The 26,913-nt window shown below is 50.3% G+C and overlaps 4 protein-coding genes across 6 annotated transcripts; 2 read left to right on the plus strand and 2 right to left on the minus strand.

The window, feature by feature from the left end:
- The first annotated feature begins 1,848 nt into the window (after positions 1 to 1,848).
- On the plus strand, positions 1,849 to 10,252 carry LOC130150873 (cytochrome P450 2D17). The gene is made up of 9 exons (XM_056342179.1): positions 1,849 to 2,256; positions 4,062 to 4,233; positions 4,969 to 5,121; positions 5,755 to 5,915; positions 6,046 to 6,219; positions 8,029 to 8,170; positions 8,782 to 8,969; positions 9,805 to 9,946; positions 10,074 to 10,252. Exons 1-9 carry the CDS (start codon positions 2,044 to 2,046, stop codon positions 10,250 to 10,252), a joined length of 1,524 nt encoding a protein of 507 aa, XP_056198154.1. The 5' UTR covers positions 1,849 to 2,043.
- A 2,767-nt stretch (positions 10,253 to 13,019) lies between these two features.
- Positions 13,020 to 15,494, plus strand: NDUFA6 (NADH:ubiquinone oxidoreductase subunit A6). The gene is made up of 3 exons (XM_056342185.1): positions 13,020 to 13,215; positions 13,828 to 13,943; positions 14,848 to 15,494. The coding sequence occupies exons 1-3, from the start codon at positions 13,089 to 13,091 to the stop codon at positions 14,977 to 14,979; spliced, it is 375 nt and encodes a 124-aa protein (XP_056198160.1). The 5' UTR covers positions 13,020 to 13,088; the 3' UTR covers positions 14,980 to 15,494.
- A 1,579-nt stretch (positions 15,495 to 17,073) lies between these two features.
- Positions 17,074 to 19,577, minus strand: SMDT1 (single-pass membrane protein with aspartate rich tail 1). Its single transcript, XM_056342186.1, has 3 exons — positions 19,353 to 19,577; positions 18,710 to 18,850; positions 17,074 to 17,366 (listed from the first exon to the last, which is right to left on the minus strand). The coding sequence occupies exons 1-2, from the start codon at positions 19,506 to 19,508 to the stop codon at positions 18,713 to 18,715; spliced, it is 294 nt and encodes a 97-aa protein (XP_056198161.1). The 5' UTR covers positions 19,509 to 19,577; the 3' UTR covers positions 17,074 to 17,366; positions 18,710 to 18,712.
- Positions 19,578 to 19,795: 218 nt separating this feature from the next.
- Positions 19,796 to 26,910, minus strand: PHETA2 (PH domain containing endocytic trafficking adaptor 2). Of its 3 annotated transcripts, none has more exons than XM_056342184.1 (3): positions 26,652 to 26,910; positions 25,262 to 25,385; positions 19,796 to 24,780 (listed from the first exon to the last, which is right to left on the minus strand). In XM_056342184.1, exon 3 carries the CDS (start codon positions 24,770 to 24,772, stop codon positions 23,957 to 23,959), a length of 816 nt encoding a protein of 271 aa, XP_056198159.1. In that variant the 5' UTR covers positions 24,773 to 24,780; positions 25,262 to 25,385; positions 26,652 to 26,910; the 3' UTR covers positions 19,796 to 23,956. The 3 variants fall into 3 exon arrangements, with proteins under 3 accessions (XP_056198159.1, XP_056198157.1, XP_056198158.1); XM_056342182.1 differs by having other exon boundaries at positions 26,285 to 26,910; XM_056342183.1 differs by having other exon boundaries at positions 25,262 to 25,388; positions 26,285 to 26,910.
- Between the last annotated feature and the right edge of the window lie 3 nt (positions 26,911 to 26,913).

Consider the following 26,913-nt stretch of genomic DNA (forward strand, 5'->3'; position numbering starts at 1 on the left):
GAGGGGTTTTTCCCTGACTTGAAAATCACTCAAAATATTACTTTATTGAAAAGAAATGCAAATGAACAGCTTTCATTCTTCAGAAGGATAATTACCCTTTTCTCTTTCTCTCTCAGAAAGAGATTTGTTGTCTCTTGTTTCTTGGCCTGCTTTGAAAACTCTTCTTTTGTAATTACTTAAGCTATAACACTTACTCCAGTCCTTTGCAGAAATGGCAGTCCATGCTACCAGCCAAAAATGGAGGAACTGTCTAGTTTGGAGCTTGAAAGGGGTAGAGGAAAAGATGATTTACCTGGAAACCTTTTGGAAAGGTGTAAACTGGGGGCTGTATGTGTGTGTGTAGTATTTTTTTTTCTTAAACTGGTGTATATTTCAGGTTGCAGCTTTGTTGCCTTACATCAAGCCAAACCACAGGAAGAGGAGCAGCTGGAGAGTTACTCTTCTGATGGACTTCCAGGTTGATGTTCATTAAAAGTAAATCCACTTTGCAAGTTCCAATCAACCATCCTTCTTACGGCCCCGAGGTGAGTGATGGGAGTCTGACAGCCTTTGGCTTTAGTCAACTAAGCAGAAAGGAAGGAACCCAAGTGGGTATTTTTCAGCTAAAGTTCATAAAGTTGGAGTTCAAAATAAATTGAAATGGGCAGGGTGACTTCCTTTTGCTAGTGGGGTGACCAGGAAATGTGCACTGTCATTCTTTGGACCACACTTCCCATCTTTTCACTTGTCATCTGAATGCAGGTGTCATGAAAAATCAGCATGAGAGGAACCCCTTGATCACCTTTTAGCATTCAGCCAGCTCCTGCTCACCGAGCTCACTGAGTACAGGACTGTCACAGCTTTGTCTCCTAAGGCCTTGCAGTGGAACTGTTTGAAATATGGTGGGCACTCAAAAGCTGACAAACTCCCAGACTACTCTGCAAACATACTTCAGCTTTTGTTAGCTCTTCCAGGCTGTACTTGTAAGAGTGCTCTCTGTCCCATCATCCAGGTCGTTGATAAATATGTTAAACTTTATCAGCCCCAGTATGGATATCTAAGGGACGTCATGAGTGATCAGCCACCAGCTGGACTGATCCCAGTCCTTTGAGACCCATGATCAGGAAAATCATCCACCCACTTAATTGCCTACCTTGCCAGTCTGTATCTTATTGATTTAGCTACAAGGATACTGTGGGAAATTAAGGTAACAAATGACATGCGCTGCTCTCATGCTTTGAGGAGGCTTCCCTTGAAGAACAACCAGCTCTCCTGGGCCCCTTTGCTCTCCAGAGCAGCTCCCTTTGGGATCCTGCCAAGCAGGTCCCTGCTCTCCTGAAGGCAAGGGTGGTAATTGGTATTTGTCCTGCTGACTTCTTGCAGGATTTAGTATTTCACGGTTTCATGGTTGCTGCTGATTTCTGTGACAAGTGCTTTCTGTAAGGGAAAGCTTGGCCTAACCTGAGCTTTCTCAAGGGCCAATGGAACCAGCCCTGAGCCCTGCAAACAGAAACCTAGATGATCTGTACCTAGGAGCTGCTTCTCCCTTGACTTGTGTGGACATACAAGAAGGTGACACAGATCTAAACAAACTCTTTCCAAATCACCCCGTGAGAATGCAGCAGGACTGGATTGCATGTTTGGAACTGTGATCCCACCTCGGCTGTGGGAGAGGGCACCCAGACACCTGGACCTCACCCAGCCCTGCCCCACGGAGGGCACCAGGGCAGGAGCTGCCACCTGCAGCGGGGACGGGGAGCTCTGGTTTTGGAGGAGGAGGAGAAAGAGGCGGGATGACCCTCATCGCCACCCCCTCAAGGCTGAGCTGAGCAGAGGAGGAGCTTCGGTGTGAGCCAAGTCCCACATTCGGAGGCCAGCAAGTGCAGAACTGCAGGGGGAGAGGAGCTGGGAGGCACAGCAGGAGCGCAGGGAAGGGGGGAGAGCAAGGGGGGGGCAGCTGCCAGGGGGAGGAACTGAGAGAGGAGGGCAGAGGAGAGCAGAGGCAAAAGGAGGCAGAAAGAGTCGGGTCAAAAGAGGAAGGCTGCGGAGCAGACAGGCTACAAAATGGCATTAGCCCTGTGGCTGGGGTCCCTGCTGTCATCCTGCTGGCAAAACCTCTCTATACTGGGAGTTTTTCTTACAGTCTTTACTTTACTTCTCGACTTCATGAAGCGCAGGAAGAAGTGGAGCCGTTACCCACCGGGCCCGGTGTCGCTGCCGTTCATTGGGACCATGCTGCACGTCGACTTCCGCAGACCCCACGTCTCCTTCAAGCAGGTGAGTGCTGGCCCCCGCAGCCAAGTGCCCCTCACACGACCGTGGGCCCAGGAAGGGTGAGGACCTCTGCTTGCACAAAGCCAAAGGGCAATGCTCTCTCCAAAGTCCAGGATAAATCAAGTCACTGCCTAAGAACACTGACCTGGCCCATACGGAGAAACAGGTGACCACACACCAACACTCGCCGGCCTCCATCTCCCAATCTCTGCGTGAGCTTGGTGGGAGATGCTGTTGTGCCCCCTATGATGGATGACACTTGCTCTGCTGTAGAGCTGGCCACCAACTTAACACGCAGGCAGGTATGGGGGCAAGGGAACAGGGAGGCCTGTCAACAAGGGAAGACAAAATGTCTGTGGGCCAGGAATGGCAGACTTCCCTGCAAGTTACATAAGCATGCCTACAGGCGTGTGACAGTTTCAGTTAAAGAGATCAGCTTGCGGGATTTGTCCCAATAGCAATGCCCACAGTCTCAGCAGCATTCTTGTTCAAAGTCGGGGCTTAGCTTTTCCCAAAGGAAAGGCACAGCACAGCTTACAACAGATGAACCACGGGGGTTTTGTGCTCCAGTTTGCAAACTCTAAAGGCCTTTTTTCTAGGACAGCGCTGTTCAGCTGTCTGTCCAGAAACTGCCAAATGGAGAAGCTAAATATAGCATTTTGTATTATTTGCTTGCATATAGTCCAAAAGATTACCATTTTCAAATCACATCACAGGGTCACACTAACCACAATCTTGACCAGTAATTGCTTTTAATGATGTATTTCTAGTGGCAGTGAAGTGCTAACTCTCTTTCCAACCTCACTGGAAATAGTCTTAAGTACTTCAATTCCTTGCATTGCTACAGTGCAGAAATGAAGGCACTTGACTTTTTAACAAACAAAAACCCAAACCAAACCAAACCAAAAGACCAAAAAAAGAAAAACAAAAAAACCAAAACAGCACAGCCTGTGGGGTATTGCTACTATTGCACTGTTTGCCAACAACATGTTCCTGAGTCTTTATTCAGTCTTACTGACTAGCAGGGGAGCTTCAGCCTGCCTTCCTGGGAGTCTTATGTCCAGTCAAAGGGCTTGTCTACCTGGAGGACACTCAGCTCCATGGCAAGCTCCCATGGTGAATGTATGGCTGACAGGCTTACCTGTGCAGCCATCTTGCTGTCACCATTATGTCTTTTATAGATCATAACAGATGTATAGGGTGTGTGCCACTTACCAGTCTTATTAGATGTGTGTGTGCTCCTTTTACGGAGAAAGCTGACCTGCAACTCCAGTGTGGAATTGCCTCTTCCACCTGTGTTTCTGGGATCCAGGCTCTGGGTAAATCTTCAGGAGCAAATGCATGTTAAAAAAAAAAAATATATATATCACCTTGTCATCACTATTTCCTTATAGCAGAAGCAGACCAACTCAAAACTTGCCTGGTCTTTCAGATCAAAATAAATACAAGTGTTATGAGATAATTCATTGTTAAGCATGCAGCCTTTGAAAATCCCCAAAAAGGTCCTTGACCTTGCATTGTCAGACAAAATCCAAAATACTTGGCACAATGGTCATGGCAATAGTTTGGCCAGGATAGGTGTATTCTAAATCTTTCCACTCACAGGACGTTGATGCTTGCTTCAGCTGCTGTTTGGCACTGCTCTGAGCTGTTGCGCTGCAAAGACAAAGGTCAAAGATCAGCTGAAGGACTCCTAATAAAAGCACCTCAAAAATCACTGAATAGTAAAGGCCCTAAGGAAGGATACGGTGATATTTTTGACATTACATTCAGCTCATTTTCAGGGACATGCTTTTTTATCTTGACAGCTTCACAAGAAGTTTGGAAATGTCTTCAATCTGCAGAACTGCTGGACCAACGTGGTAGTACTGAATGGGTATCAAACAGTGAAGGATGCCCTGGTCCACAAATCAGAGGACTTCGCTGACCGGCCGTACTTTCCAGTATATGAACATCTGGGCTATGGAAGTAAATCTGAAGGCAAGTCCCTTGGAAATGGACATTCCCCACTGGCACTAGCACAAGGAAGACTGGGTAGATGGTGGGTAGGAGGAAGATTTTCTCAGTACAGTGCCACCTTCTCATGTCTCTGTAGTCCTTGTATGGCTGCCACCTTTTGGTGGTGACAAAATCATATTTGATGAACAGGGGGCTCCCCGTAGGGGCTGTAGTGCAGCTCCAGGTGCTAGCATACACCTCTTCAGCAGGGTTAGAACTATCGGTAGTACAACTCTCCTGCCAGTGTTGGAGCTGGTAGCTCCCGACACCTAGTGATTAGTGCTTATGCTCACACACTATGTGCATGTCGTTGTCATCACAAAAAAAAAGGGGTAACTTTCTTCCAAGACAAGAGTATTATCCAACATCCAGCCCACGTCTCTCCTCCTCAGCTCCTGTGCGGTGGCACAAGCTGCTACCCAGTTCACACAAGCTAAGGGTGCAATGCTGAATGGTTTGGGGGAAGGGGGGGGTGATTCCTTTATCCTTAGCAACGTTGGTTGCTCTCATTGACACCCCCCTGCACCTTCACTAGCCATGCACGTGCAGGAGAGGTGCAGGAATCTATTTTTAGAATTGCTGTATGAACAAGCTGTACAAGATCAGACTTTTATCTATCCACACAGACCTTCAAACCCATGTTTGCTATTCTCTAGCAAACTGTGCTTGATGCACAGGTCAAAGCTACTGACATTTCTTGCTCATCCATAATTCCAGGGATTATTGTAGCAAAATATGGGCCCATCTGGAAGGAGCTAAGGAGATTCACACTGTCTACTTTGAGGAACTTTGGAATGGGAAAGAAATCCTTGGAGGAGCGAGTGACGGAGGAAGCTGGATTTCTGTGCTCTGCAGTTGAGTCTGAAGAAGGTTTGTCACATCCAGAAGGATGGAGATATCATAGAAAAAAGGCAATAAAGTGATGCCAAGAGAAGTAATACTAAAGCCACCTTCATTTGTGTGCAGTGCTCTCTTCCTAAGCAAATGCAGTGTTTCTAGTATATGCATTAGTGACCTGCTCTACCTTGAAGCCACTTCTACTTTACACGGTAGAGCTACTGTAGCACTAATCCATTTGAAACAGGAAATCAACAGACATAAAGAGGTAAAATATCATTATTCCCACAGTTGGGTAAATATTACCTTCATGGAGTTTAGTGGAACATACTGATATTGTCACATGCAATAAAAGCGCGCTGAGTTTTCACAGCACATTGCCTGTCATCTAAACACAAAGCAAAGTATTATCTGTCAAGTCACAGAACAACCCTGCTATTCATCTTTTCATGGGAGCTTTCTCTTTTAAACAAGGATCAACCAAATAGTAGTAGGAGATGAGAAGATCTTCACTTCCTAGTATGATGTGTAGTAATCTGAGTAGTTTGGAGGCTTTTTCTCTTGAAGGCATCAAGGAGGCATTTATGTATTCGCATTGCTGACAGCTGAGGTCCAGGAGCCTGGTGTTGCCTAGCTTCATTGCTTGGTCTCCATTTCCATTTTTAGGTAAACCTTTTGATTTACGTTTTCTTGTAAATAATGCAGTATGCAATGTAATCTGCACCACCGTCTATGGAGAGCGTTTCAACTATGGTGATGAGACATTCAAGATGATGTTACATTTGTTTGAAAGCTCTCTGAATGAAGAAACTGGATTCCTGCCCCAGGTAAACCAAGAGCATAATATGGTCTGTAAGAAGCTGCCCTCTGTTGCTTGAGAGCATTGTGTTTTCATTATTTTTCTTTTTGTATCACATAGTATCTTCTCTCTCTCTCTCTCTGTTTTTGACATCCCAGCTTCTTAATGTGCTGCCCATTTTGCTGCGCATCCCTGGAGTGCCACAGATGGTCTTTCGAGGGCAAAAGGTATTTATGGACTTCATAGATGTGCTCATAGAAAAGCACATGGAGACCTGGAACCCTGCTCACATCCGAGATTTCACTGATGTGTTTTTAAAGGAAATGAAGAAGGTAGGGTGACACCAGCAGAACCTCGGGGTCCAGGGGCAATTCCTCTACCAGTTTAATCTTGTCGATAGAAGCTGACTTTCCTCATAAAACCTAACTAATTTCCTAATTTTTCATTCCACGTTACATCTTGAGAAGAAAGGTGTTAACTTCTTCATGCTGTAACCTCCTTTATTGTCTTGAAAGACCACATTATCTGCTGATGTTCTTGTTCCTATTTTCTACCTTCATGTTCCCCTCTGAGTCTAGCAACTCCCTTCTTTCCAGCCTACACCATTTTTAAGGCATTTAAAAGGCAATGATTGAGAATTCACTAACATTTCCAAGTTTGTGACAGGGGACAAGTCAATATGCAACATTCTGTGTATGTCACTGCCTTAATGACTGATGTCTCAAAATCAGTTACAAAACTGCAGCAACAGACTGGCTTTTTGGTATCATTGCTCCATCCATAGCCTGTCTTTAAATCAAGTAATGACTTGGAAAGATGGCATCTCCATCAGGATGTGTGTCTTTGAATTGCTTGCTAAGAAGTAGTTCCCTGCAGATCAGATGAAGGCCTAAATCTGAACCTTACTGAAATTAAAAGGAGTCTTTCCTTTGATTCAGTCAGGCATGAAGTCAGTATAAAATCAAAGGTACTTCCATCAGCCCATCCATCCACCATATGTTTCTGCACATGGATTCACTAAATTTCAAGTGCCAGATGAGCAACAGTAGCAAATTCTGCCTGCAAATTGCTTCCGCCATCCAAGTCCTCAGGCTGGACCGCTGCTCTGCATTACGGGCCCTGCTGCGCTGCGGGCACTGGGCACCTCCCATCCATGCATTACCCCCGCCAGCTTGCACAGGCAAAGCGACGTGATCTACGTTACTCTGCACTGAGCAGCACTGTTTGGGGGTGGATGTGAGCCTGGCCATGTTGCCTCTTGTTACACCTCTCTTCTGTTCACTAAGGTCCCCTGATAAGCCAGCTGGGTAAATTCCTCTACTGGGTTAACTTTGGTCAGGTCAGCCCCATAGCTCCCTTGCCACAGATCTTTTATTGGAACAACAGTTGAGTCTTCAATGCTGTATTAATTGCTATTCATGCTACACCGGCATCAAAATATACAGAATAACTTAACAGAAACTAGTCCCTAGGAGAGGAAAGTATAAAGAGGATTAGAAAAGACAAGCAGATGAACTCATGCAGAGAACTTGTCATATCTCATATGCTAACAAATTTGAGCTCAATTAGCATTTGGATGAGAGACCAGTTTCACTGAAATTGGTGTTACAGCCTTAATAGGCAGCAATAATACCCTGATCTTTTTCTTTTTCAGTTGTAAGAAAACAGCAGGGCAGAAACGGTGAGAATCTGTAACGCATAGCTTTGGATAACCCCCTCAGAATACAATTAATTTTGCATTTGCCACATCAATGCAGCCTCCTCTCTACTGCGTGGGTTTTATGATCTGATCAAACTTGAATAACTGTGTTTCACTGGGGGAGGCTGTTATGGCAAGCGGCAGGGCCTGCTGTCTGTCTGAGCTGAGAGCACAAAGCTTTCCCTTCTGCTCTGAAGGCAGGTGTAGCACTCACCTCTCGGGATACAGGAGGTGACTGATGACCTCCAAATACGGGAAGTAACAGGGTTACCAGGGTAAATCAGTCATACGCAGACCATTGCCTGTGCTGTGCTTTACTCTCCCAATGAACTTTCTGGTCAGCAAAAATGGATCTAGCACTTCTTGGTACTTCTCTGGAACAACAGTCTTCTCACCCAGCAAGTACTCCAGCTCCAATCAGCCACTTGCTTGCTCCCCACAGGGTAAGGAGGCTGAAGAGAGTGGTTTCAACTATAACAACCTTCGTCTGGTGACTGCAGACTTGTTTATAGCTGGTTCTGAGACCACCTCCACCACTCTCCGGTGGGCATTTCTGTACATGCTTCTCCACCCGGAAATACAGAGTAAGTCAGAAGACAGGCAGAGGTTTGGCATCTTCCCTTTGACCTTCTTTTTTCTGTGAGGATCCTGAACATCTTCTCTTCATGGTTTTGGGATTTTGCAATGAGGAACAGCTTTGGTGATTGTTGGTTTAGCAGAAACCAGGAGAAACACTTCCCAAACATAGCTGTTCTGTCAGGGACTGGCGGCAGGGGGTAAGGCCTGGTAAAAGACTGGAGTTGAAAGGGCAAGTTCGCTCTCGCCTTCATTTTGACGGCTACCCGGGGACTTCCAATGGGCAGAGTACTCTCTGTCCAGTATTTGGAATAGATGCTAATCTGTTTTAATTTTCTAATGCTGCATGCACAGGTACCCTTTCAGCTGCAGAGAGAAGGAAAAAGGTTGCATGTAGAGTCACCAAACCTTTATTAAAGACGCTATGCACAAAGACATAAAGATGGCTCTGAGCAACTGAAAACAAATGCATTCCCCTCTAGTTTCTGTTCCTTTCTCTAATTGCTCATCCTCTTCTCACCTAGTATCTACAATCTCATGTTGCCAGCCTTCCTACAGCTTGTACCGGTCCCTTCTCTTTATCTGAGGGTGCTCAATTCCTTAGCTGTGCTGCTTTCAGGTAAGGTCCAAGCAGAGATTGATAAAGTGATTGGCAAAGAGAAACCACCCACCATGAAGGACCAAGTGAGCATGCCCTACACCAATGCTGTGATCCATGAAGTGCAACGCTGTGGGGATATCGTTCCTGTTGGACTACCTCACATGACGTACCGGGACACTGAGGTCCAAGGCTTCTTCATTCCCAAGGTGACCATGACCAGATAGGCAATGCAGCATCCTCTTCCTGTGCAGACACCAGGCATGGGGTGTGGGTGACTGCAGCATTGGTTTATGTTTAGTTTTCGCTGGTTATGTGGGAACCCAGCTGCAGTGGCAGCTCAGTGCAAAGGTTTGCCTTCCTGTCAATGAGCTATGACATTGCCTGTGTTGGAAAGAGAAAGTAATGCAGCCTAACAGGTTCTCCGGAGGCACACAGCACTAGCTTACTGGCTTTCCTAAGACGGCAGTAGTTAAAACTCTAATCTCTGAAGCTATTCAAATGCCACTGGCATTCAGTCCACTGCCGTTGTGACAGGCAGCTGCCCTCACAGCACTAGTAGCAATGCAAGCCTGGGATTCTTTTTTAGCCTTGTGATATCATCTCTGGCTTATAACATTGACAAGTGTAACAGGAAAGCTTTGCAATTTCCCTTGGCCCCTGTGAAAGCTGGGCTTTGAAGTCTGTCAGTCAGCTTTTTCTCTCCAGCTATAAAACAAGCCCAGGAGGATCTGAGAAGCAGAGGCTGTTTCTGCTGTGTAACCATGAAATTGGCATTTGCATACAATGGCCTTGTAAGGATACAAATTGCAAAAGTTCAGATGCCTCAGTGCACAGGCACCATATGTCATTGGAAAAGTGGCCTACTTTACCTCTGCTTTAAATCAGATACAGAGGAGGAGATTGGTGCCTTATTCTAAACCACCACGTGACGGTTGCCATTAGATGGGAGACATGGACTAAAGAGGGACCAGCACTGATCTGTGGCGCCACTATAATGCTGCTGTTCTTACATAAGTTGTTTCCTCTTGCGGAGGAGTGCAGGGGACGACAGTCATCACCAACTTGTCTTCCGTGCTGAAGGATGAGACAGTGTGGGAGAAGCCAAATGAGTTTTATCCCGAACACTTCCTGGATGCGAATGGGCAGTTTGTGAAACCAGAGGCCTTCCTGCCTTTCTCAGCAGGTAAATTTGAGGGGAGGATCCAGCTGCAAGTCAGAGGTACAGCAGGAGGGGTGATCTGCTCCTCCCGCAGCAATTCCAGCACAGTTTGATGCCCTCTTTCACAGACACTTTCTACCCTCTCTTGCAGGTCGCCGTGCCTGCCCAGGGGAACAGCTGGCCAGGATGGAGCTCTTTATTTTCTTTACCACTCTAATGCAGAAATTCACCTTTGTGCTCCCCGAGGACCAGCCCAGGCCACGGGAGGATGGTCACTTTGCTCTCACGAATGCGCCACACCCGTATCTGATACGAGCTGTTCCAAGATAAGTGCACACCTGTGAGTCTTTCACTCACAGACCACCACCAATGCAAACTGTGTCAGAAATGTTGCAGGTCTAGGCAGGATCATGCTGGGTTCCACTCAAGATCTCTCAAATCTGTGCAGATGTCTTTAGCTGTGTAAAGTAAGGATGTGGCCCAATATATAGTTTAGCGTCATTCCAGTGCTGAATCTTGAATCAGACAGCTATAGCAAGTTACGAGTCAAGTTTTCAAGTACATATATGCCTGAACAGCCAGCTGGGCTGTACTTTGCTCTCTCATAATTTGCAGAAGCATTTCACTGAGCACACAGCTACTGAAAGAATTATTAGTCCTGAATTAGTTTCCTGAAATACAAGGGTATCCTGGGTAAAAGACAACCCTGGGGCCTTGCCAATTCTAGGAGAAAAAAAAAACTTGGAAAAATCTGTAAGGTATTCCTGGCCCACACACTTCCTTGTTAGCCCCACGACATACTCTGCCTCCCTTGTGGTGCCGCCCCAGAGCAGCACGTGCCTCTGCCTGCTGCCCAGGGGTGTCCAGCTCAGTCCTGAAAAAACAATCCAGGGCCACTCAGCTGGTTTGGCATGTGCTGCTAGTGGGCAGGGTAATATTTAAACTCCGTTTTGGAGCAGTGCTCCTCAAAAATCTTGCTGTCCAATACGTGCATATCCCCTTCATTCCTTCCTGTTATTTGCATACTCCTATTGCCTTCATTTATAGTGTGTGTATATATCTATATATCGATATATCTATATAGATATCTATATATATAGATATCTATCTTGCATTGCCTTCATTTACAGTAAGTTTTAATCCTGACAATGCTTAGGTCACACTGTCCCTTCAGCAGGAGTAAATACCAAGAAGGAGTACATAAATAATCCATATGGTGTTTCAGCCACAGAAGCAGGTCATTTGTGAAATACAGAAATTCCTGTATTTCAGGAGAAATCCTGGCGTTGAGATTTACCACCTCCTCTAATTAGGTCCTAAAAACTGCTTTTTTTTTGGCATTACATAGTCAGCTCTTGGGCAAGTGTGGAACTTGCGAAAGTATAGAGTTACACTGAAACAGTATGGCTGTAGATTTCAAAGCTATCTTTCTCTTTCTTCCTGCAATATTCCTGACAAACTGTTTTGCAAAGTGTTAAGATACGTCAGTGTTTAGATTAGTAGTAGCTACCCTTTAACCACATGGCTGGAAAGACTGTAGCATAAAGGAGCTTCTATGCATAATCACAGCTAAAAAATCTCTGAAACTGATTGCACGTGCACACATTCATCTTTCTAATAGTAAATTTGGAAGCTATGAAAACTATTGAGTGATGCAAATACTTACCAATACCATGGTTAAAATTTTTACCTCAGCAGGAACTGCACATTTATGTTTTTCATCTACAAAATAATCAGAAGGAATAGAAGTGATCTGAAGTCTTGTCTCTCACTCCTCCTCTTTGTGGTTGTCTCACATTCCTGCTACACGCTTGCCTTAGATACTCCCTTGACACCTCCCTCCTTACAGCCAGCACCCACACCTGTTTCTTTCAAGATCCTTTCAGTGTTTTCTGGTCGGTCCAATGACACTGAACTGCACACGCTCGGGTTTAGTTATCAGCACACACGTGTTTTTAAAGTGAAGGTTTCAGTGAACTAAACTTCAAACAGAAAAGATTCCAGCACTCGTGTATTTGGATAAAAAGCATGCGTATACCGAGAGTAGGGACTGCCTGTCTAGCATGCAGAAGTTGTTTAGTCAGGAGAAAAGGAGGCTCAGGGGAGACCTTACTGCTCTCTACAGCTGCCTGAAAGGAAGCTGTAGGCAGGTGGGAATCAGTCTCTTCTCCCAGGTAACAAGTGATAGGATGAGAGGAAATGGCCCCAAGTTGCGCCAAGGAAGGTTTAGTTTGGGTATTAGGAAAAATGTCTTCACAGAAAGGGTGGCGAGGCACTGGAACAGGCTGCCCAGGGAGGTGATGGAATCACCATCCCTGGAGGCATTTAAAAAACATGTAGACGTGGTGCTCAGGACCGTGGTTTAGCGGTGGTCTTGGCAGCCCTGGGTTAACAGCTGGGCTCGAGGATCTTAAAGGTCCTTTCCAACCTAAATGATTCTGTGATTCTATTCAAAAAAGTCGACCCGCACGTGCGTGCGGGCATCTGCTGGCACCGTGTTTTGGAGCCAAAGGGTGCAAGCAGATCACCGCCAAATACGGGTCTCTCACTGATCAGCGGGAAGGGGAATGCAGCTAGAAACCGCCGTCAACGCCACCCAGCCGGTGCCGGGCCGGCGGCTACGTGAGACCGGGGCTCCTGCTGCCCCGTCACCCGCCGCCTCGGGGCCTGCGCCGGCAGCTCGCCCTGCCGCCGGGACGGGGCCGCTCACCAGTGGCCCGCGGCAGCTGCTGCGCCCGCCCCGGCCGCCCCCCCCGCCGCCGCCAGGGAGGCTGCCGTGAGGCCGCGGCGCCTTGAAGGTGACCTCAAAGACCCCTGCGAGTCTCAGCCCGACCCCTACCCCAACGCCGCCTGCCCCCGCCCTGCCACAGCCCCGGCGCAGGCCCTGCCGGCAGGCGCAGGCCCACAGGCCCCGGGGGGCGGGGCACAGGGCGGCCCCACCCAGCCGCTCTGCTCCTCCCCTCGCAGCCGGCGGCGACTGGCGTTCCTCCCGACCAATCCGATCGGAGGCCGCCGGCCGCCGAGATTTGCCGGGCCCACCGGCTGGAGCGGCAGCGCGGCCGGCCAATAGGGAGCCGCCGTTCCCGTGCGCGCTCCCACCGGCGGCGGCGAAGGGGCGGGACGCCCCGCGCGGAAGGGTTGCCGCGGAGGCGGTGGCCGCAACAAGATGGCGGTAGCGGGCAAAGGAGCCGTGTCAGCCGCGGTGAAGCCGATCTTCAGCCGGGACCTGGGCGAGGCGAAGCGGCGAGTGAGGGAGCTGTACCGGGCCTGGTACCGCGAGGTGCCCAACACGGGTGAGGGGCGCGGAGCCGGCCATGCACGCGCGGGCGGGAGGGCGGGCGAGCTCAAGGTCGTAACGGCCACCCCGCGGCCGTTGGGTTTTAAAGGGACCGTCGGGGGCGCTGGTTACCCCCGGATGGGGGGTTGTGCCTCGCCCCGCCGCGGCCCCTGGCCGGCCCTAGCCCGCCACGGTGGGGCGGCCGCACCCGGCTGCGGGCGGGCCTGGCAGCGGCCGCGGGGCTGGGGGGGCTCGGCCGCCCCCCGGTGCAGCGCGGGCCTTGCCCGGCCCGGCTGCCTCCCCTGCCGGGGGCTGAAGGAGGGTCTGACGGGGAACCCCGGTCTCGTCACCTGCCGCTTGGCTTGCCTGGCTAAGCAGAACAGAAATCTGGCTTTTAATTTTCCAGGACGGCGGTGTGTGGCATGGTTGCCTGCCTCCTTAAAACCACGCTGGGACTCGCACCGTGGCGGTGCTGTTCATTTGCTTTAAATCAATCACACTAGTGAAGCCAGCAGACACTGTGAGAGCCAGGGGCTGTGTCGTGTTTTGTGGGGTTGAGTTGCTCATCGTCAGTGGAAGAAATGAAAAGCAATACAGCCAACCTCTGTGGGTGTTGTGTTTTTCATAGTACACGTATACCAGCTGGACATCACGGTGAAACAGGGGCGTAACAAGGTGCGGGAGATGTTCATGAAGAATGCCCACTTTACAGATCCACGGGTGATAGACATGCTGGTTATTAAGGTACCAGTTATTCCTGGTTTGTTGAAACTGCAGAAAATGCAAGAGTGGATAACTAGGGGGGACAGACAGTTTTATTTCAGCCTGTGCTATGGCAAAGTTGTCTCCTGCAGTTCAGATGGTTTCTCTCTGTCAACAAACCTGTTGATAAGGGATCAAGCTGCTTTAGCATGCAGAGGAATAGGGTCTTACCTTAGTTGCTAGAATATGGATTTCTGCTACTCAGAATCTACTGGCTCTTCCAGTTTGCAGAGGTTTAAAAGAGGAAGTGCACGATAAGCAAAACGGTAGTTGAAATACAAAGTTTGTTGGATTTGATTGCCATTGTTTTCTAAACAAAAAAATCAAAGAAAGGGGGGAAAGATACTGCCTTTTCTACTTTCTACTTTAAAAGTATAAAATGACCTTTCTACTGTCTACAGTACTTCCTTAGGTTGGGATGTGGTTTTCTTCACTGATTCTGAAACACACATTAGAGTGGCAGCACTGGATGGGAGGCTGACGTTGGGTGGCAAAACACCCAGCTGTCTAACACATCTGGTTATGTCTCGGGTCTGAGACCTGTGTGGTTCAAAGCAATGATGAGCATACCAAGAGTGGGGCAAAGCTTCAAAATGGGGCTGAACAACAATAACGCCTCTGCAGTTCTAATGCATTAGAAAGCTTCCAGCCAAGGACTGCCATGGTCACCTGTTGTATTTCTTGTGTTTCAAGACAAGTTAGTCTGTCTGTCAGTATGTATTTGTGTGACAGTATAGTGATGCAGACAGTCTTTAGAAGTACAGAATTGTTGATACAGCTATCTTAAGGGTGTTTCTAAGTGCATTCAAATAACTTTCATAGTGCTGTGTAGTTAGACTCAGGCTGTAACTGAGAACTAGTCTAAAATTCTTCTGTCTCTCCGCAGGGAAAAATGGATCTTCAAGAAACCATTCAGGTATGGAAGCAGAGGACTCATGTCATGAGGTATTTCCATGAGACGGAAACCCCACGACCCAAAGACTTTCTGTCCAAATTCTATGAAGGCCATGATCCCTGAGAGATTGGCTCTGTGTCTTCCTGCCTTGTATTATGAATAAAGTTCTATACAGTAGAAAAAAAAATCTGTACAGAAAGATTGTATAGCACTTTAGGAGCCCAATGACTAACTGAATCCAGAGTGTGTGCAAGTCATTATGATTTGTATGACGAGCTGTGATTTCCTAGTTTTGCTAATTTGTATTTTCAGTGGATGGAGTTTGTCCCATCACTTGCCCTGGAGTTTCTGCTGAATAACCACAACACAAGCCTGACTGTGGGGCTTTCTGCTTAGCTTGCAGCCTCCTGTGTAGGTGTTAGCTTTGTGGAAGAGCGAGCAGGCCTTCAGAAAAGCCAGTGTAGTCACAGAAATATTCTTGTGCCTGAGGGTCATCTGTATTCATGCATTGTTTAGCAATTTCATGCTATGACTTTGTTGACCTTGTGGTTTTTTACTTGGAAACTAGTCTCTTGCTTTCTCACAGAGAATGGCGTAAAATCCAATAGGCAAATAAAGCCCTTTGTGCAATAAAGAGATCAGCAGAGTCCATTTCCCTGCTGTAAAATGAAATTGCCTGGAAAAATGGAGTTTTGTACTGTCATCTAGAATAGTGAGGTTCTGTAAGAGCTTATGATGCCTAGCGGAAGATGATGTCCTACTGTTACCTCCTCAGTTGAATTGGGAATTACTAGCTCCACTTTGAGAATGATAAGGAGAACTTGTTCTTTCACCAGTCAGAACAGGTTTTCAGCAGGTAACAACTCGGTGCTGGAGCTCCCCCATGTGTGATCAGCATTGAATGTGTAGTATGCTCAAACTTTTTTATCTTTGCCTAAATACTGGGGCTTTCTTCCCCATATGAGGACTGTAAAGCAGCACTCCTCCAGGATGTGTATGTATGTGTACCTAGGGGCTTTGAGGGTGGGGTGTTTCTATGGACAAGATCGACACTGTCAGGAAGGGCCAGGAGAGATGGTGGGATAAAGCAGTGGTAAGGAATTTGGCAGTATAGAAAACAGGAGCAGGGACGTGTTTGGCTCCCAAGAGTGGATGAACTGGAGCAACCGCTTCTCAGGTGGCTTTGGGGAAGAGGGGGCAACTCGGATAGCAAGTGACTGAAGGACCTGCCAGCTGCCTTCAGCTACAGCTTTTGGGGTTACTCAGATTGCAAGCTCCCTTTTCTCTCAGTAGCTACACTGGAGAGTTACAGATCAAACATCAAAAGCAGTGCCAATTAATAAGGGAGCAAATGTGGCTGTTTAAACTATACACCGCGCTAATGTGTGCAATATTAAAATAAACTTCAAGAACTACATGAATCCTGAAGGGAAAAGTGGGCAGTCAAGAGAAGAGGCTACATCTAGTGAGCAGAAACCATGAGAGAGACACTGGGGCAATGCTGGCTTAAAAATACAATAAAATAATTTATCTAACCTTTCAAGATTTTTGAGAAAACAGCTGGACTGGTATGACTGAAGATACTCTACTCATGCCCTAGCAGTAGAGAAAGCCTTGACAGTCTGTTATGCAAGGATCTAATTGCAATAGTAAACACTTCTGTGAAAAGAAGAGTTGAAGTTTACACACAGTTAAGAAAATGAATATATTTGGGCTCACGGAAGGAATTACTGAACTACCTAGGAAATACGAGGTACTTGGAGCTGGAGCGTTCACAGAGTTTCACTGTTGAGATATTAAGTGCTATAAAACACATCAGCATGTTAGTTTCCCACTCATGATCTTAACCTTTTACCAAAGCTACTCAAAACTTTTAACTTTGCGACGGTAATACTGTATTTAATCCCCAGTGAGGTGAAATTAGTGATAGTCTCCATCAGATGTACCTGGTATGTTGTAAATCAGCATTATTTGAACTGCAGTGTGTCAATATGCACTCCATTCTTTGAACAGGGCTGTGTTGTGGGGCTGCTGCTTCCTCTAGGATTCCTGTCGTGTACTGTAGATTAGTACTTAATTACAGAAAGGACTTGTAAGAGGAAATAAATACGAAGAGAGCTTCCTTACTGGAACAGGCATACAGAGGTAGAAAGGTTAAGACAGAAATGCTGGGACATAGGCAGGCACATGATCTATAAAAACACAAGACCAAAGTCATACATCTCAATCTCTTCATCTTTAATTAAGTGTTTCACATATTGCTAATAAAAGGATTCCCAAGCAGTCTTTGATGAGGTGAGCGTGTGTGTGCAAGGGTGCAGGGCCCATCAAGCACTTCCTTCAACCCTGATCTACAGATCCTGTCGTACAGACATGTGCAGGACACTCACTGGCAAAAGGAATAGAGCCCCCTGTCCCATTTAGGTTTAGGAAGGACAAAATACAAGTGGCAGATGTTGAAACCATTGTTTTGTCAATGGTGTTTTCCCTTCTGTTCTTCCATTACAGTTCTGCAAATAGAATAATAAGCCATTACTCTTCAGATATACTGTACTGAGCTCCAGTCTGGACCCTCCCCCCGAACCACACAAGGTGGGGGTGGTTTACATAAAAGGAGTTTCAAACAGGCCATTGCAGTCTTTACAATCTTTTAATTCTTTGGTTTTAGGTGCACAGTGCGTGCTGGAAAATCCCTTTCTCAAATGGAATCACCCACCAAACTGATTACAAAGCAACACTTCACAACAACTTTTTTAAAACGGCTTCTTCATTCTATAAAGAATCCAGTACATCCAAACCCAAACCTTTACACAAGAGTAAGCCAAACTGAGTAACATGAAATGGTGGAAAGTGTAGTGCACTGCAGATAAATATGAATTATTCCCACTCTTCCATTATCCAGTGAGTCTGAATGGTCCAACTACTCCAGAGATTTGCTGTAACACCCACCAGTTTGTTCTGATGGGTTCTGGAAGTCTCTTAAGTTGTTCACCTCTGTATAAAAATGTCAGGCAATAAGTGATTCTCTTTTTTAAATAGTCATTTTGAGAGTTAGCAGAAGACTTCTAAAATAGGTAAATATGTAGAACAGAATCATAGAATCATTTAGGTTGGAAAAGACCCTTAAAGATCAAGTCCAACCACAAACCTAGCACTGCCAAGTTCACCCCTATGCACCACATCTACACGTCTTTTTGAGTATCTGCAGGGATGGTGACTTAACCGTTTCCCTGGGCAGCCTGTTCCAATGCTCAATGATCCTTTCAGTGAAGAAATACTTTCTAATATCCAGTCTTCCCCTGGTGCAACTTGGGGCCATTTACTCTTGTCCTGTCACTTGTTACTTGGGAGAAGAGAGTAATCCCCACCTGTCTACAACCTCCTTTCAGGTGGTCACAGAGAGTGATATGGTCTCCCCTGAGCTTTGTTTTCTCCAGGCTAAACAACCCCAGTTCCCTCAGCTGCTCCTCATAAGACTGTTCTCTAGACTCTTCACCAGCTTTGTTGCTCTTCTTTGGATGCATGATGTAGCAGCACTGAAGGCTCTCTTTTCTGTCTGCAGTACAGATCCTCACTAACTACAGTTCATTTTGGATTCAAAACACAAGATCTAAAACACCATCAGTTTATTCTGGTCTCTAACAAAGTATGTTGTGGTGATTCTACATTCGGATACCAATCTGGCTTACTCTGGTATAAAACCAGAAAAGTTCATAGCCAGAGGCAATGCTGCGTCCTGTGTTTAACCACTGATGCACCTCTCAGGTGCTGCCTTTCCCAGCCTGAGATGCTCCTCCCTGCCCCAAGCCAAACGGGAAGTACAAACAAACTGCTGGTGATGTTAATAACATACCCTTTAATCATCATCATCGTCATCCTCTGGGACAAAGATATCATGTTCTTCAAGTAGGGCCGCGAAGTTCTTGCTGATCTGAGTCCCCACGTACAGGAAAGGGATCACAACGCTGAACACTCTGAGGAGACCGAAGGGCGTCTGCAAGGAGTCGATCGGGAAAGACGGAGCTTTACCAGCACGTCGCACTGGGGCTGGAGCCGGGTGTTCCGGCTCCGCAGCCGCGGCCGGTCCGGTGCCCCGGTGCCGGCCCTGCCGCCAGACCCCGGCCACGGCACCGCGCTCAGGAAGCCTCCGGCGCCGGGAGGGCAGCAACCAGCGGGGAGCTCGGGGCGGGGAACACCAGCGCCTTAGGCGGGGAGAGCGGCTGCCGGTACAAAACAGCTGTGTGCAGGCGGCGGTCACCTCGTCCCCACGGCGCGGCGGCCGCCGCCGGGGCATCACCGCCCCGCCCGGGGGGCCGCTCGCCTCACCCTCCCGCGGGCGGGCGCTCCCGCAGCCCCGCCCCGCCCCGCCCATTAGCCCAGGCTCTGTCACTCACTCCCAGGGCCCCACCCGCAGCAGATGCACCCGCCCTGATTGGACACCGCTCCCATCTGTTACGCCGCCATTGGCCGCCCCCGCCCGCTCGCCCCTCACTCACCTTAACCGGCTTGGGCAAAATGGCGCCGCTGCGGGTGACGGTGGCGCTCCGGGAGGGCACAAGCGGCGCGGTCGGGTTGCGGCGCGACCCGCCCCAGCCCGCCAGCCTCGAGTAAGCGGCGGCCGCCGCCAGGAGCCGCCCGCCTGCCGCTGCCATCCTCCTTCCTCCTCGCCGGCCTCCTGTAACGGCCGAGACGACGCGTCACCCGCGGCGGCGGGGCCTGCGGCTCTCGCGAGGCTTGCGGGGGGGCGAGGCCGCCACTGCGCACGCGGGGGGGGCGGGGGCCGGTCCCGGCTGCCTGTCCCTGCCGCGGGGCGCGCCGCAGCGGCGGGGTGGCGGGCAGCCCCTTACGCCTCCCGCCGAAGGGCACACCGGGCCGGGTGACCCCGACCGGGAATCGCCGAGTTCCAGCGGGGCTCCCCAGCGCCACTGGCAGCACGGGCTACAAATCAAAACGGTTTATTTGGCTTCACGGCGTAAAATACAAACGGTAACAGTATCTTGAAATGCGTAATACAAGTTCCATGTATAAAACGAAGGTGCATGCAAAACCGCCTCTTCAAAAAAGAACGCGTCATCTACCTAACGGGTACCCACTGCAAGGGCGGGCGCGTTCCCGCGGGTGGCTGCCAGGTCCCTGTGCAAGTTACCGAGCACGTGGTGCTGGTGACATGAGCACGAGGTGCTGGTGACATGCCCCCAGCCGGCGAGGGCCACGTGTTCCCCTGTGCCCTTCGGCAAAACAAAGTTTCTCTGCAAAGGCAGTTGAGAAGGGTAAGACGGGGGGGGTGGGGGGGTGGGGGGGTGTCACCCACCCCCAAACTATTAATGCTGTAGTGATTGTAATGGAAAACGTCCACTCTTGCTTGCCAGTGTCCACCAAATGGCTAGCAGTGGCCACAGGTAGGATCTTTAGGTTACTCTTACCACTAGGACCTGGATTCAGTGGGAAACGTCACCGCAGTTGTTTTATAAAAGATAAATGTGCAGAAATAAAACAATACATTATGGGCCTGAATCTGAAATGCCAGCCCCAGAAAAACAGGATTTCATCAACCATTTTAGCAGGATTGGGAGCCCTTCTTGGCAGTGCTTACAAAGGCCATGTCAGAACTGCCCTCCTTCAGTCTTCAATTTCTTTTAAATCCAAGCATTCAGATTCAAGCATTTTTCTCTCATCACTTGCATTATTACACTAAAGAAAGTTCTTAGAAAAAGATTCTATTTCAGTACTTTTAAGAAAAGCAGCCATTCAGCTTTCACGTTCAGGTCCCCCTTTCCTAGGGAACTTGTTTTGTGCTGCCCAGACATTTTCTATTTTTAAAAAATAATAAGAGAAAGGAAAGGCAGGAGGTGAAACAGTCCAAACCTGAATGACTGGAAGAAAACTGTGTAGCAATTAATCAGTATTACTTTGCTGTCTGAGACAACGGGCAGTGAAAACCCTTGGCTCTTCCTTGCCTGGAGACAGAGAGGATGCTCCATTAGCCAGCTGCACGTGCAACTTCAGGAAGCTGAAATCCTGACCTGCTGCCTGAGGTCTGCTTCAAATGCTCTGCCAGCACAACCAATTCTCAGCTGAGCTGGTTTGATAGCCTCCATCTCAAGAGGAGGTGGCGAAGCACCCAGGTGCTTCCTGCTTAATGGAGCAAGCAGTGGTGGTCATTAAAAAACCCTGTATTCCCATACAAATTTGGACATGGCTCCAGTTATGGCTCTTTCTACTCACAAAACGGCCATCCCTGCTAGGTGAGCAGGGTGGTGGGAAGCCCTGACCATACACATCCTGACCAGTGCTTCGGAGACCTAGCAAAGGCCCAGGCACAGACAGACGGGCTGAGCACAAATACTGTTCAGGATTCTGCCGTTTTCTTCTTGGCACTGCGGAATAAAACACAAAATTACTCCGAATGCGATCGGACAGAAAGCAAAGCGCAGCACCTCATTTGCAGGATTTAGGATTTAGTTGGGCTCTGTGCTAATGCAAAGGCAGGTAGCACGGAAATTGTGCCATTTGAATGGGACAGATTAAAGCATTAAATATAAGCTCTTTAGTAGTGTTACTAGCACAATCCGGGCTTAATAAAACAAACTAAGCTTCTTAAAAGTGAAACTGCCCTTAAATGAATAATACTGTTTCAGTTCCACTTCTGACAGAACTGGCTTTGTTAATTTTTTTTTTTCCCCTTTCAAGTCACTCCTGATACTTGCGTCTCATGTGGGAACTTCCATTACATTTTGATTAATTTTGGAAGTTAAATCTTTATCATCGAACTGTCTTATGTAAGTCTGAGACATCAGGAATATTTTTCTTTCTGCATTACACTAAAAACAAACAAACAAACAAAACAACCAACCAACAACCAAACAAAAAATACCACAGAAAAATGCTTGCCAAATCTGACTGGCCCCAGAATACCCATGCTCAGAGCAAGGAGGCACCAGGTCATCCTCTGATGCTGCTCTCCCGGCATGGGGAAGGGGCCAGGTTCCCAGCCAGGGATGCTGCAGCACAGAACTCTTCAAGCAGCAGGCAGGGAGGCAGAGATGGCTTGTAAGTCCAGCCAGCTGGGCTGCTGACACAGCCTGGGCACTGGCCCATGGCTACCTGCTCCTGGTTTTCACTTAAAAAGCAGAACAAAGGTAATCCTCCCAAACTCAGAGGTTCTTACTGTGAAGAAATACAGGCATGAACTGGAGAGGACTGGATTGCGCCACCACATTGTGAAGGTTACACTCCCACTGCCCAAAGTCATAGTTGTAAGATCTGATTTTAGATCTGATTTCCTCTAATATAGCATTGAGCCATAATTAGGCAGAAGGCTGGAAGCTCATCATCCAAAACAGGGATATATTTTCAAAGGCACCAAGAGTTAATGGAAGTCATTTGATTTCTGTATTGGCAATCTCTACTGGCTACTGCTAAGTATTAAGCTGAATGTGTTTAACTCCAGAAAGGCAAATAGGTTCCTACCAGTCACAACCTAGAATGGCCTCTTGCTTTCCTAGCAAGGCTCGTTAATAAAACAGGGCAATAAAAACAGGTTTAACACTGTTAGACAGGAAGCACAAGACTGCTTCACCTATTTTTTTGTGCTCAGAAAAATAGCCCTTGTCAAGAAGATAAGGGAGAAGATTTATAAACCCTCTATCCAGGGTGTTCTAGCCCCTGGACTCAGCACCCACCTACTTGTACTGTACGCCTTCTGGCCAAGGTTTTTGACCTACTGAAGGGCAAGTCCAATTCTGTAGTGAGGCGACAGATGTGCCTCTCCACAGCCCTCCTCACCCGCTGGGGGGATGGGACATGCTACAGAGATCAGCCAAGTGACACTGACATGAAACTGGAGGGAAGCATCAGCAGGTCAGGTGCTGGCTTTGGTAGAAGGCAGTGGCATGGCTTTGACACTAGAGAGGCGAGTCCAGACACTGCTGACACGTAGTTAGTACCACCTGTAGCTCACTCCCACACCTTCACTGCTCCACCTGGGACCAGCCCACTTCCCACTCCTCCACAGCCTCTCCTCCAACTGCACAGCTCTGCCAAGAGCCGCAACAGCAAGAGAGGCCCTGCAAGAGTGCAGCTCTGGCCACCGTCTCGGGCAAGCTGCCCAACAAGCTGGCTGGGCACTCCCTATATGGCACTTTGCAGGAGCTACGATCTGCACAGAGGCTGAGAAATTCACCCCTGGCCAGGCAAAGAGGCTTTAGTGTCCTTGTTCTGGAGCAAGAAAGGCTTGAGCTGGATATATTAACAGGCTTGGCTACTGCTTGATAGAGTTCAGATCAGCCCTGGGGAGCTCCTGGTCCTCACTATTGCTTCAGACCAGGCTCAATGTCTCCGTTTCAGCCTTGCTGCTGAGCTTGGGCACCCAAAGAGATGGATGCAAGCCCACGAAATCAACATCCTGAAGGATCTAGCAGGGAGGAGGGGTAGTGCAGATGAAAGTAAAAAATCCCAACGATGCAAAATCCTGACCCTCATTGCCCTGGCTGCTGGGCCAGCCACAGCCACAGTGGCTTACACATGTTCTGTGGTGACAGAAGCATAAGGTTGGAGGCACCCGCCAGGGCCAGTGGCCCATTGCAGGCGTTTCATAAAAGCCCAGCCTTATCTGCAGCAAAAGAGCAAAGGCAGAAGGACTTTGGCGCAAGACCACAGACAATAATAACTGCTGACCTGTACAAACTTCCACGCTGAGAAACAAAACAAAAAAAAAAGTGGTGAAGGAGAAACAGGCAATGAAGCACCTAGAGCATCCACCATGCCAGGATGGCAAGGGGCCAAGCCCATCAGGTAAGGTTCGCTGCATACATGCTGATTTGTGCCCCCTCCACACCTTGTATCACCAGCAGAGGAGAGTTCAAAGGCAGCTCCCACTAGTATTATACATTCTCCAGCTGTATAAAGCGTCATGGAAATGAAATGCAAGGTTTGGGGGAGACCTGGATCCCTCCCACACACCCAGTGAAGCACACACGCACCGCACACTCGGCCACCAACCAGGGCAGGGGGCAAGCAGCATCCCTTGCTTTGCTCTTCCTATGTGGGAGACAGGCTGCTGGACACTGGATGGCCAGTGGCTCATGCCCCGCGCCCCCAGTCATGGGTGTCCCCCCTTCTGCCTCTCCTGCCACTCCCGTCTCAGCGCCGCAATCTCCTGCCCATACCAGCTGTGCAGCTTGGAGAAACAGGCCGTCTCTGGTGACACTGGACTCTCCGGCATGGCTGGCGAGAGGCTGGGTGCTGGGGACCCTGTGGCGCTGCCGGCAGCCGAGCGCCGGCGTGGGGGTAGGGGCGGGGGCTTTGGGTGCCCCCCGTCATGGTCGGGGCAGGCAGCCCCCCCTGGGACGCCGCCACCACTACCCCATGTGGAGTAACCATTCTCCAGGACAGCAGGCTTCTCCTGAAGAGGCAGCAAAGCAGGGTTGGAGAGGTGCCTCTTCCTGCCGGAGGAGGAGGACCTCCGTGGAGACTTGCGGCAAGCGGCCAAGCTCTTGCAAGCCTCTTCCAGCTGCTTCTCCAGCTCCCTCACCACCAGCCGCATGTAGTCGAAGCTGGCCCGCGACAGCGCCTTCACCCAGGCCTCCATGGCAGCCTGCCCATCGGCCACCAGCACGTAAGCCCTGGCGCCAGCGTCGTCAAAGCGGATGGCGAAAGCAAACTCCTCAGCAGCCTCACACAGCTCCACAGTGCAGCCCTCCAGCACCACCAGCCCCATGGGCTCCCGGCTCTCCCGCTCCTCGAAGTAGAAGAGGAGGTTGCCCTTGAGGACAAACCAGCGGCGCTGGTAGGAGGTGGAGTGGTGGTGGTGGGCATGGTGGTGGTACCGCTCCACCCGCTTGCGGAGGAAGCCAGCATGGTCAGCAGGTGAGTCACAGGTGGCATAGTGGGCCACGCTCCGCTCATTCAGCTTCATCACCCCACCTAGGTGCAGAAGAAGAAAGAGGGCAAGAAGTCAGCTCAGGGCGAGGAACATCTCACCCACCCCACCAGGAGAGGCTGGGTCCTACCCCAAGCCCACCATGGGGAAAAGCAGCCCCAACACTGCAGGACAGCATCTAACCCAGCAAGCACCCCTGCAAATGGCAGGCTGGTTCCTTGCTGCTGCAGAGGGGAGGTCCTCACCAGAGCCTCGCACCTGCCTTCTCCAGGAACACCACCACTGCTGCTTCGTTTCTTATTCCACGAGTGACCTACTTTGCTGGTTTTTTTATGGGGTGCATCAAAGAAATTTGCCTCTGTGCCTGCAAGGCATTCATTTCTCTATTATAGGGCAGGATAAAGAGGGTGTTTTCAGACCCAGGGGCTCTGGGACCTCTGTGTTTGAGGCCCCTCTCCCCGCTCCCCGTCCCCCTGCAGGACCACTCATCCCCACCAGCAGCACCCCCAGCCCAGGCAGGCTCACCAGCTGTGGGGCACAAGGTGCTGTACCAGCTGTGTGGGTCAGACCACAACTCCTTGCTGCCTTCCTTGAGCGGGCTGCTCCCTTGCCAAGGGCCTCCAAAGCTTCACCGTGTTGAGCCCCATCCCTGCTTGGAGGAAGGGTGGCAGAGTCACAAACCAGAACAGCTTGGGACTGAAAGAGCAAAGATCTGCATCGCTTCCACCCCAGAAAGCCGAAGCCTCTGGTGCCTCTGGTGCACGGGAGCAGCCAGGACCAGGCACCACAGGTGGGCGGCTCTGGAAACTGGGGGCACTTGCATGGGCTTCGAAGCCTCAGCCCCACCCCAGTGCAGGCTGTGGGTTTGTTTTTTTGGCTCCTGTGGGTTTGGTTTGGTTTTAGTGAGAAAAAAGAAGAAAAAAGCGCTTTTGTAGAAGCCCGTTGCTGCACCATCTGCAGAGGCCCCGTGGCAGGCGACTCGGCAAGCTGGCTGGTCCCGCAGCAGGACACAGCGCGCAGCCTTTGCGGTTCTACAGCTGCCAATGGATCTCAGGCCGCTGATGCTCCGCAGAGCAACGCGCAGCAAACCAACCCCAGCTGCCGCTGCCCGGGCAGCCGTGGCGGGGTGGGGTGGGGGCTCCCCGCTGCTGAGCGACCCCCAGAATCCCTCCCGGAGCCCTCCTGCCCCTCCAGGGCTCGCGGGGCTGGGCTGAGGACGAGGGGCCACGGACTCCAGTTGGAAAATAGACAAAAATCCCATCGGACGTAAGGAAACGTTGTTCTTTGGGGGTGCTCTGCTCTCACGCGGCTCCCTGAGGAATACTCGGGCCCAGGACAGCCGTGGTGGCCCTGGACAGCCCTGACGCGAGAGGGCTGTGGGGTCCCACCGCCGGGGCGGGGGGTGCGCGGTGCCGCGCTCGGTGCCTTTGTGTGTGTCTCCGTGTTCGCCGTGTGCCTGCCACGCCGCCCCCGCCCCGCCGCCCCCCAGCCCTCGCCCAGGTCTCGCCCCGGCGGCGGCACCGCGAGCCCCGGCCCGGCCCGACTCACCTCGGGCCGCTCCTGCTCGGCGGCGCTCCCGGCGCGGCGGGCGGCGCGGGGGCCGCGGCCTGGGGGGCGGCGGGAGCCGGGCGGGGAGGCTCTTGCGGCTGCCGGGGCCGTCCCGCCGCTCCGGCAACAACGCCCCGCCGGCGGCGGCGGCAGCGTGGGGCGGGAGGCGGCCCGGCGGCACCGCAGGCCGCCCGGAGCCGCCTTCTTCCGCGCCTCTGCCCCCCGCCCGGCGCCCCTTCGGGGACCCCGGGGTTCCCACCCCGGGAGGGACCTACAGCCCCCCCAGTGTAACTGTTGAGGGGCAGCAGCGGAGGGGTGCAGTGCCAATGGGGTGCAACAGCCGTGGGGTGCAGTACCGACGGGTTACCGGTTACGGGGCGCAGCAGCGGTGGGGTGCAATGCCAGTGGGGTGCAGCAGCTCCGGCAAGGTGCAGTACTCATAGGGTGCAACAGCGGCGGGGTGCAATGCCGGTGGGGTGGGGTGCAATGCTGACAGGGTGCAACAGGGTAGGGGGGCGATACCAATGGGGTGCCACGGCCGTGGGGCGCAGCAGCAAGGGGGGCGATACCGGCGGGGTGCGGTGGCTGTAGGGCGCAGCGGGCCGGGCTGGGCCGGGCCGGGCCGGGCC

This window comes from Falco biarmicus, chromosome 5, assembly GCF_023638135.1.
Source record: "Falco biarmicus isolate bFalBia1 chromosome 5, bFalBia1.pri, whole genome shotgun sequence".
In the NCBI taxonomy this organism is placed as follows: domain Eukaryota; kingdom Metazoa; phylum Chordata; class Aves; order Falconiformes; family Falconidae; genus Falco; species Falco biarmicus.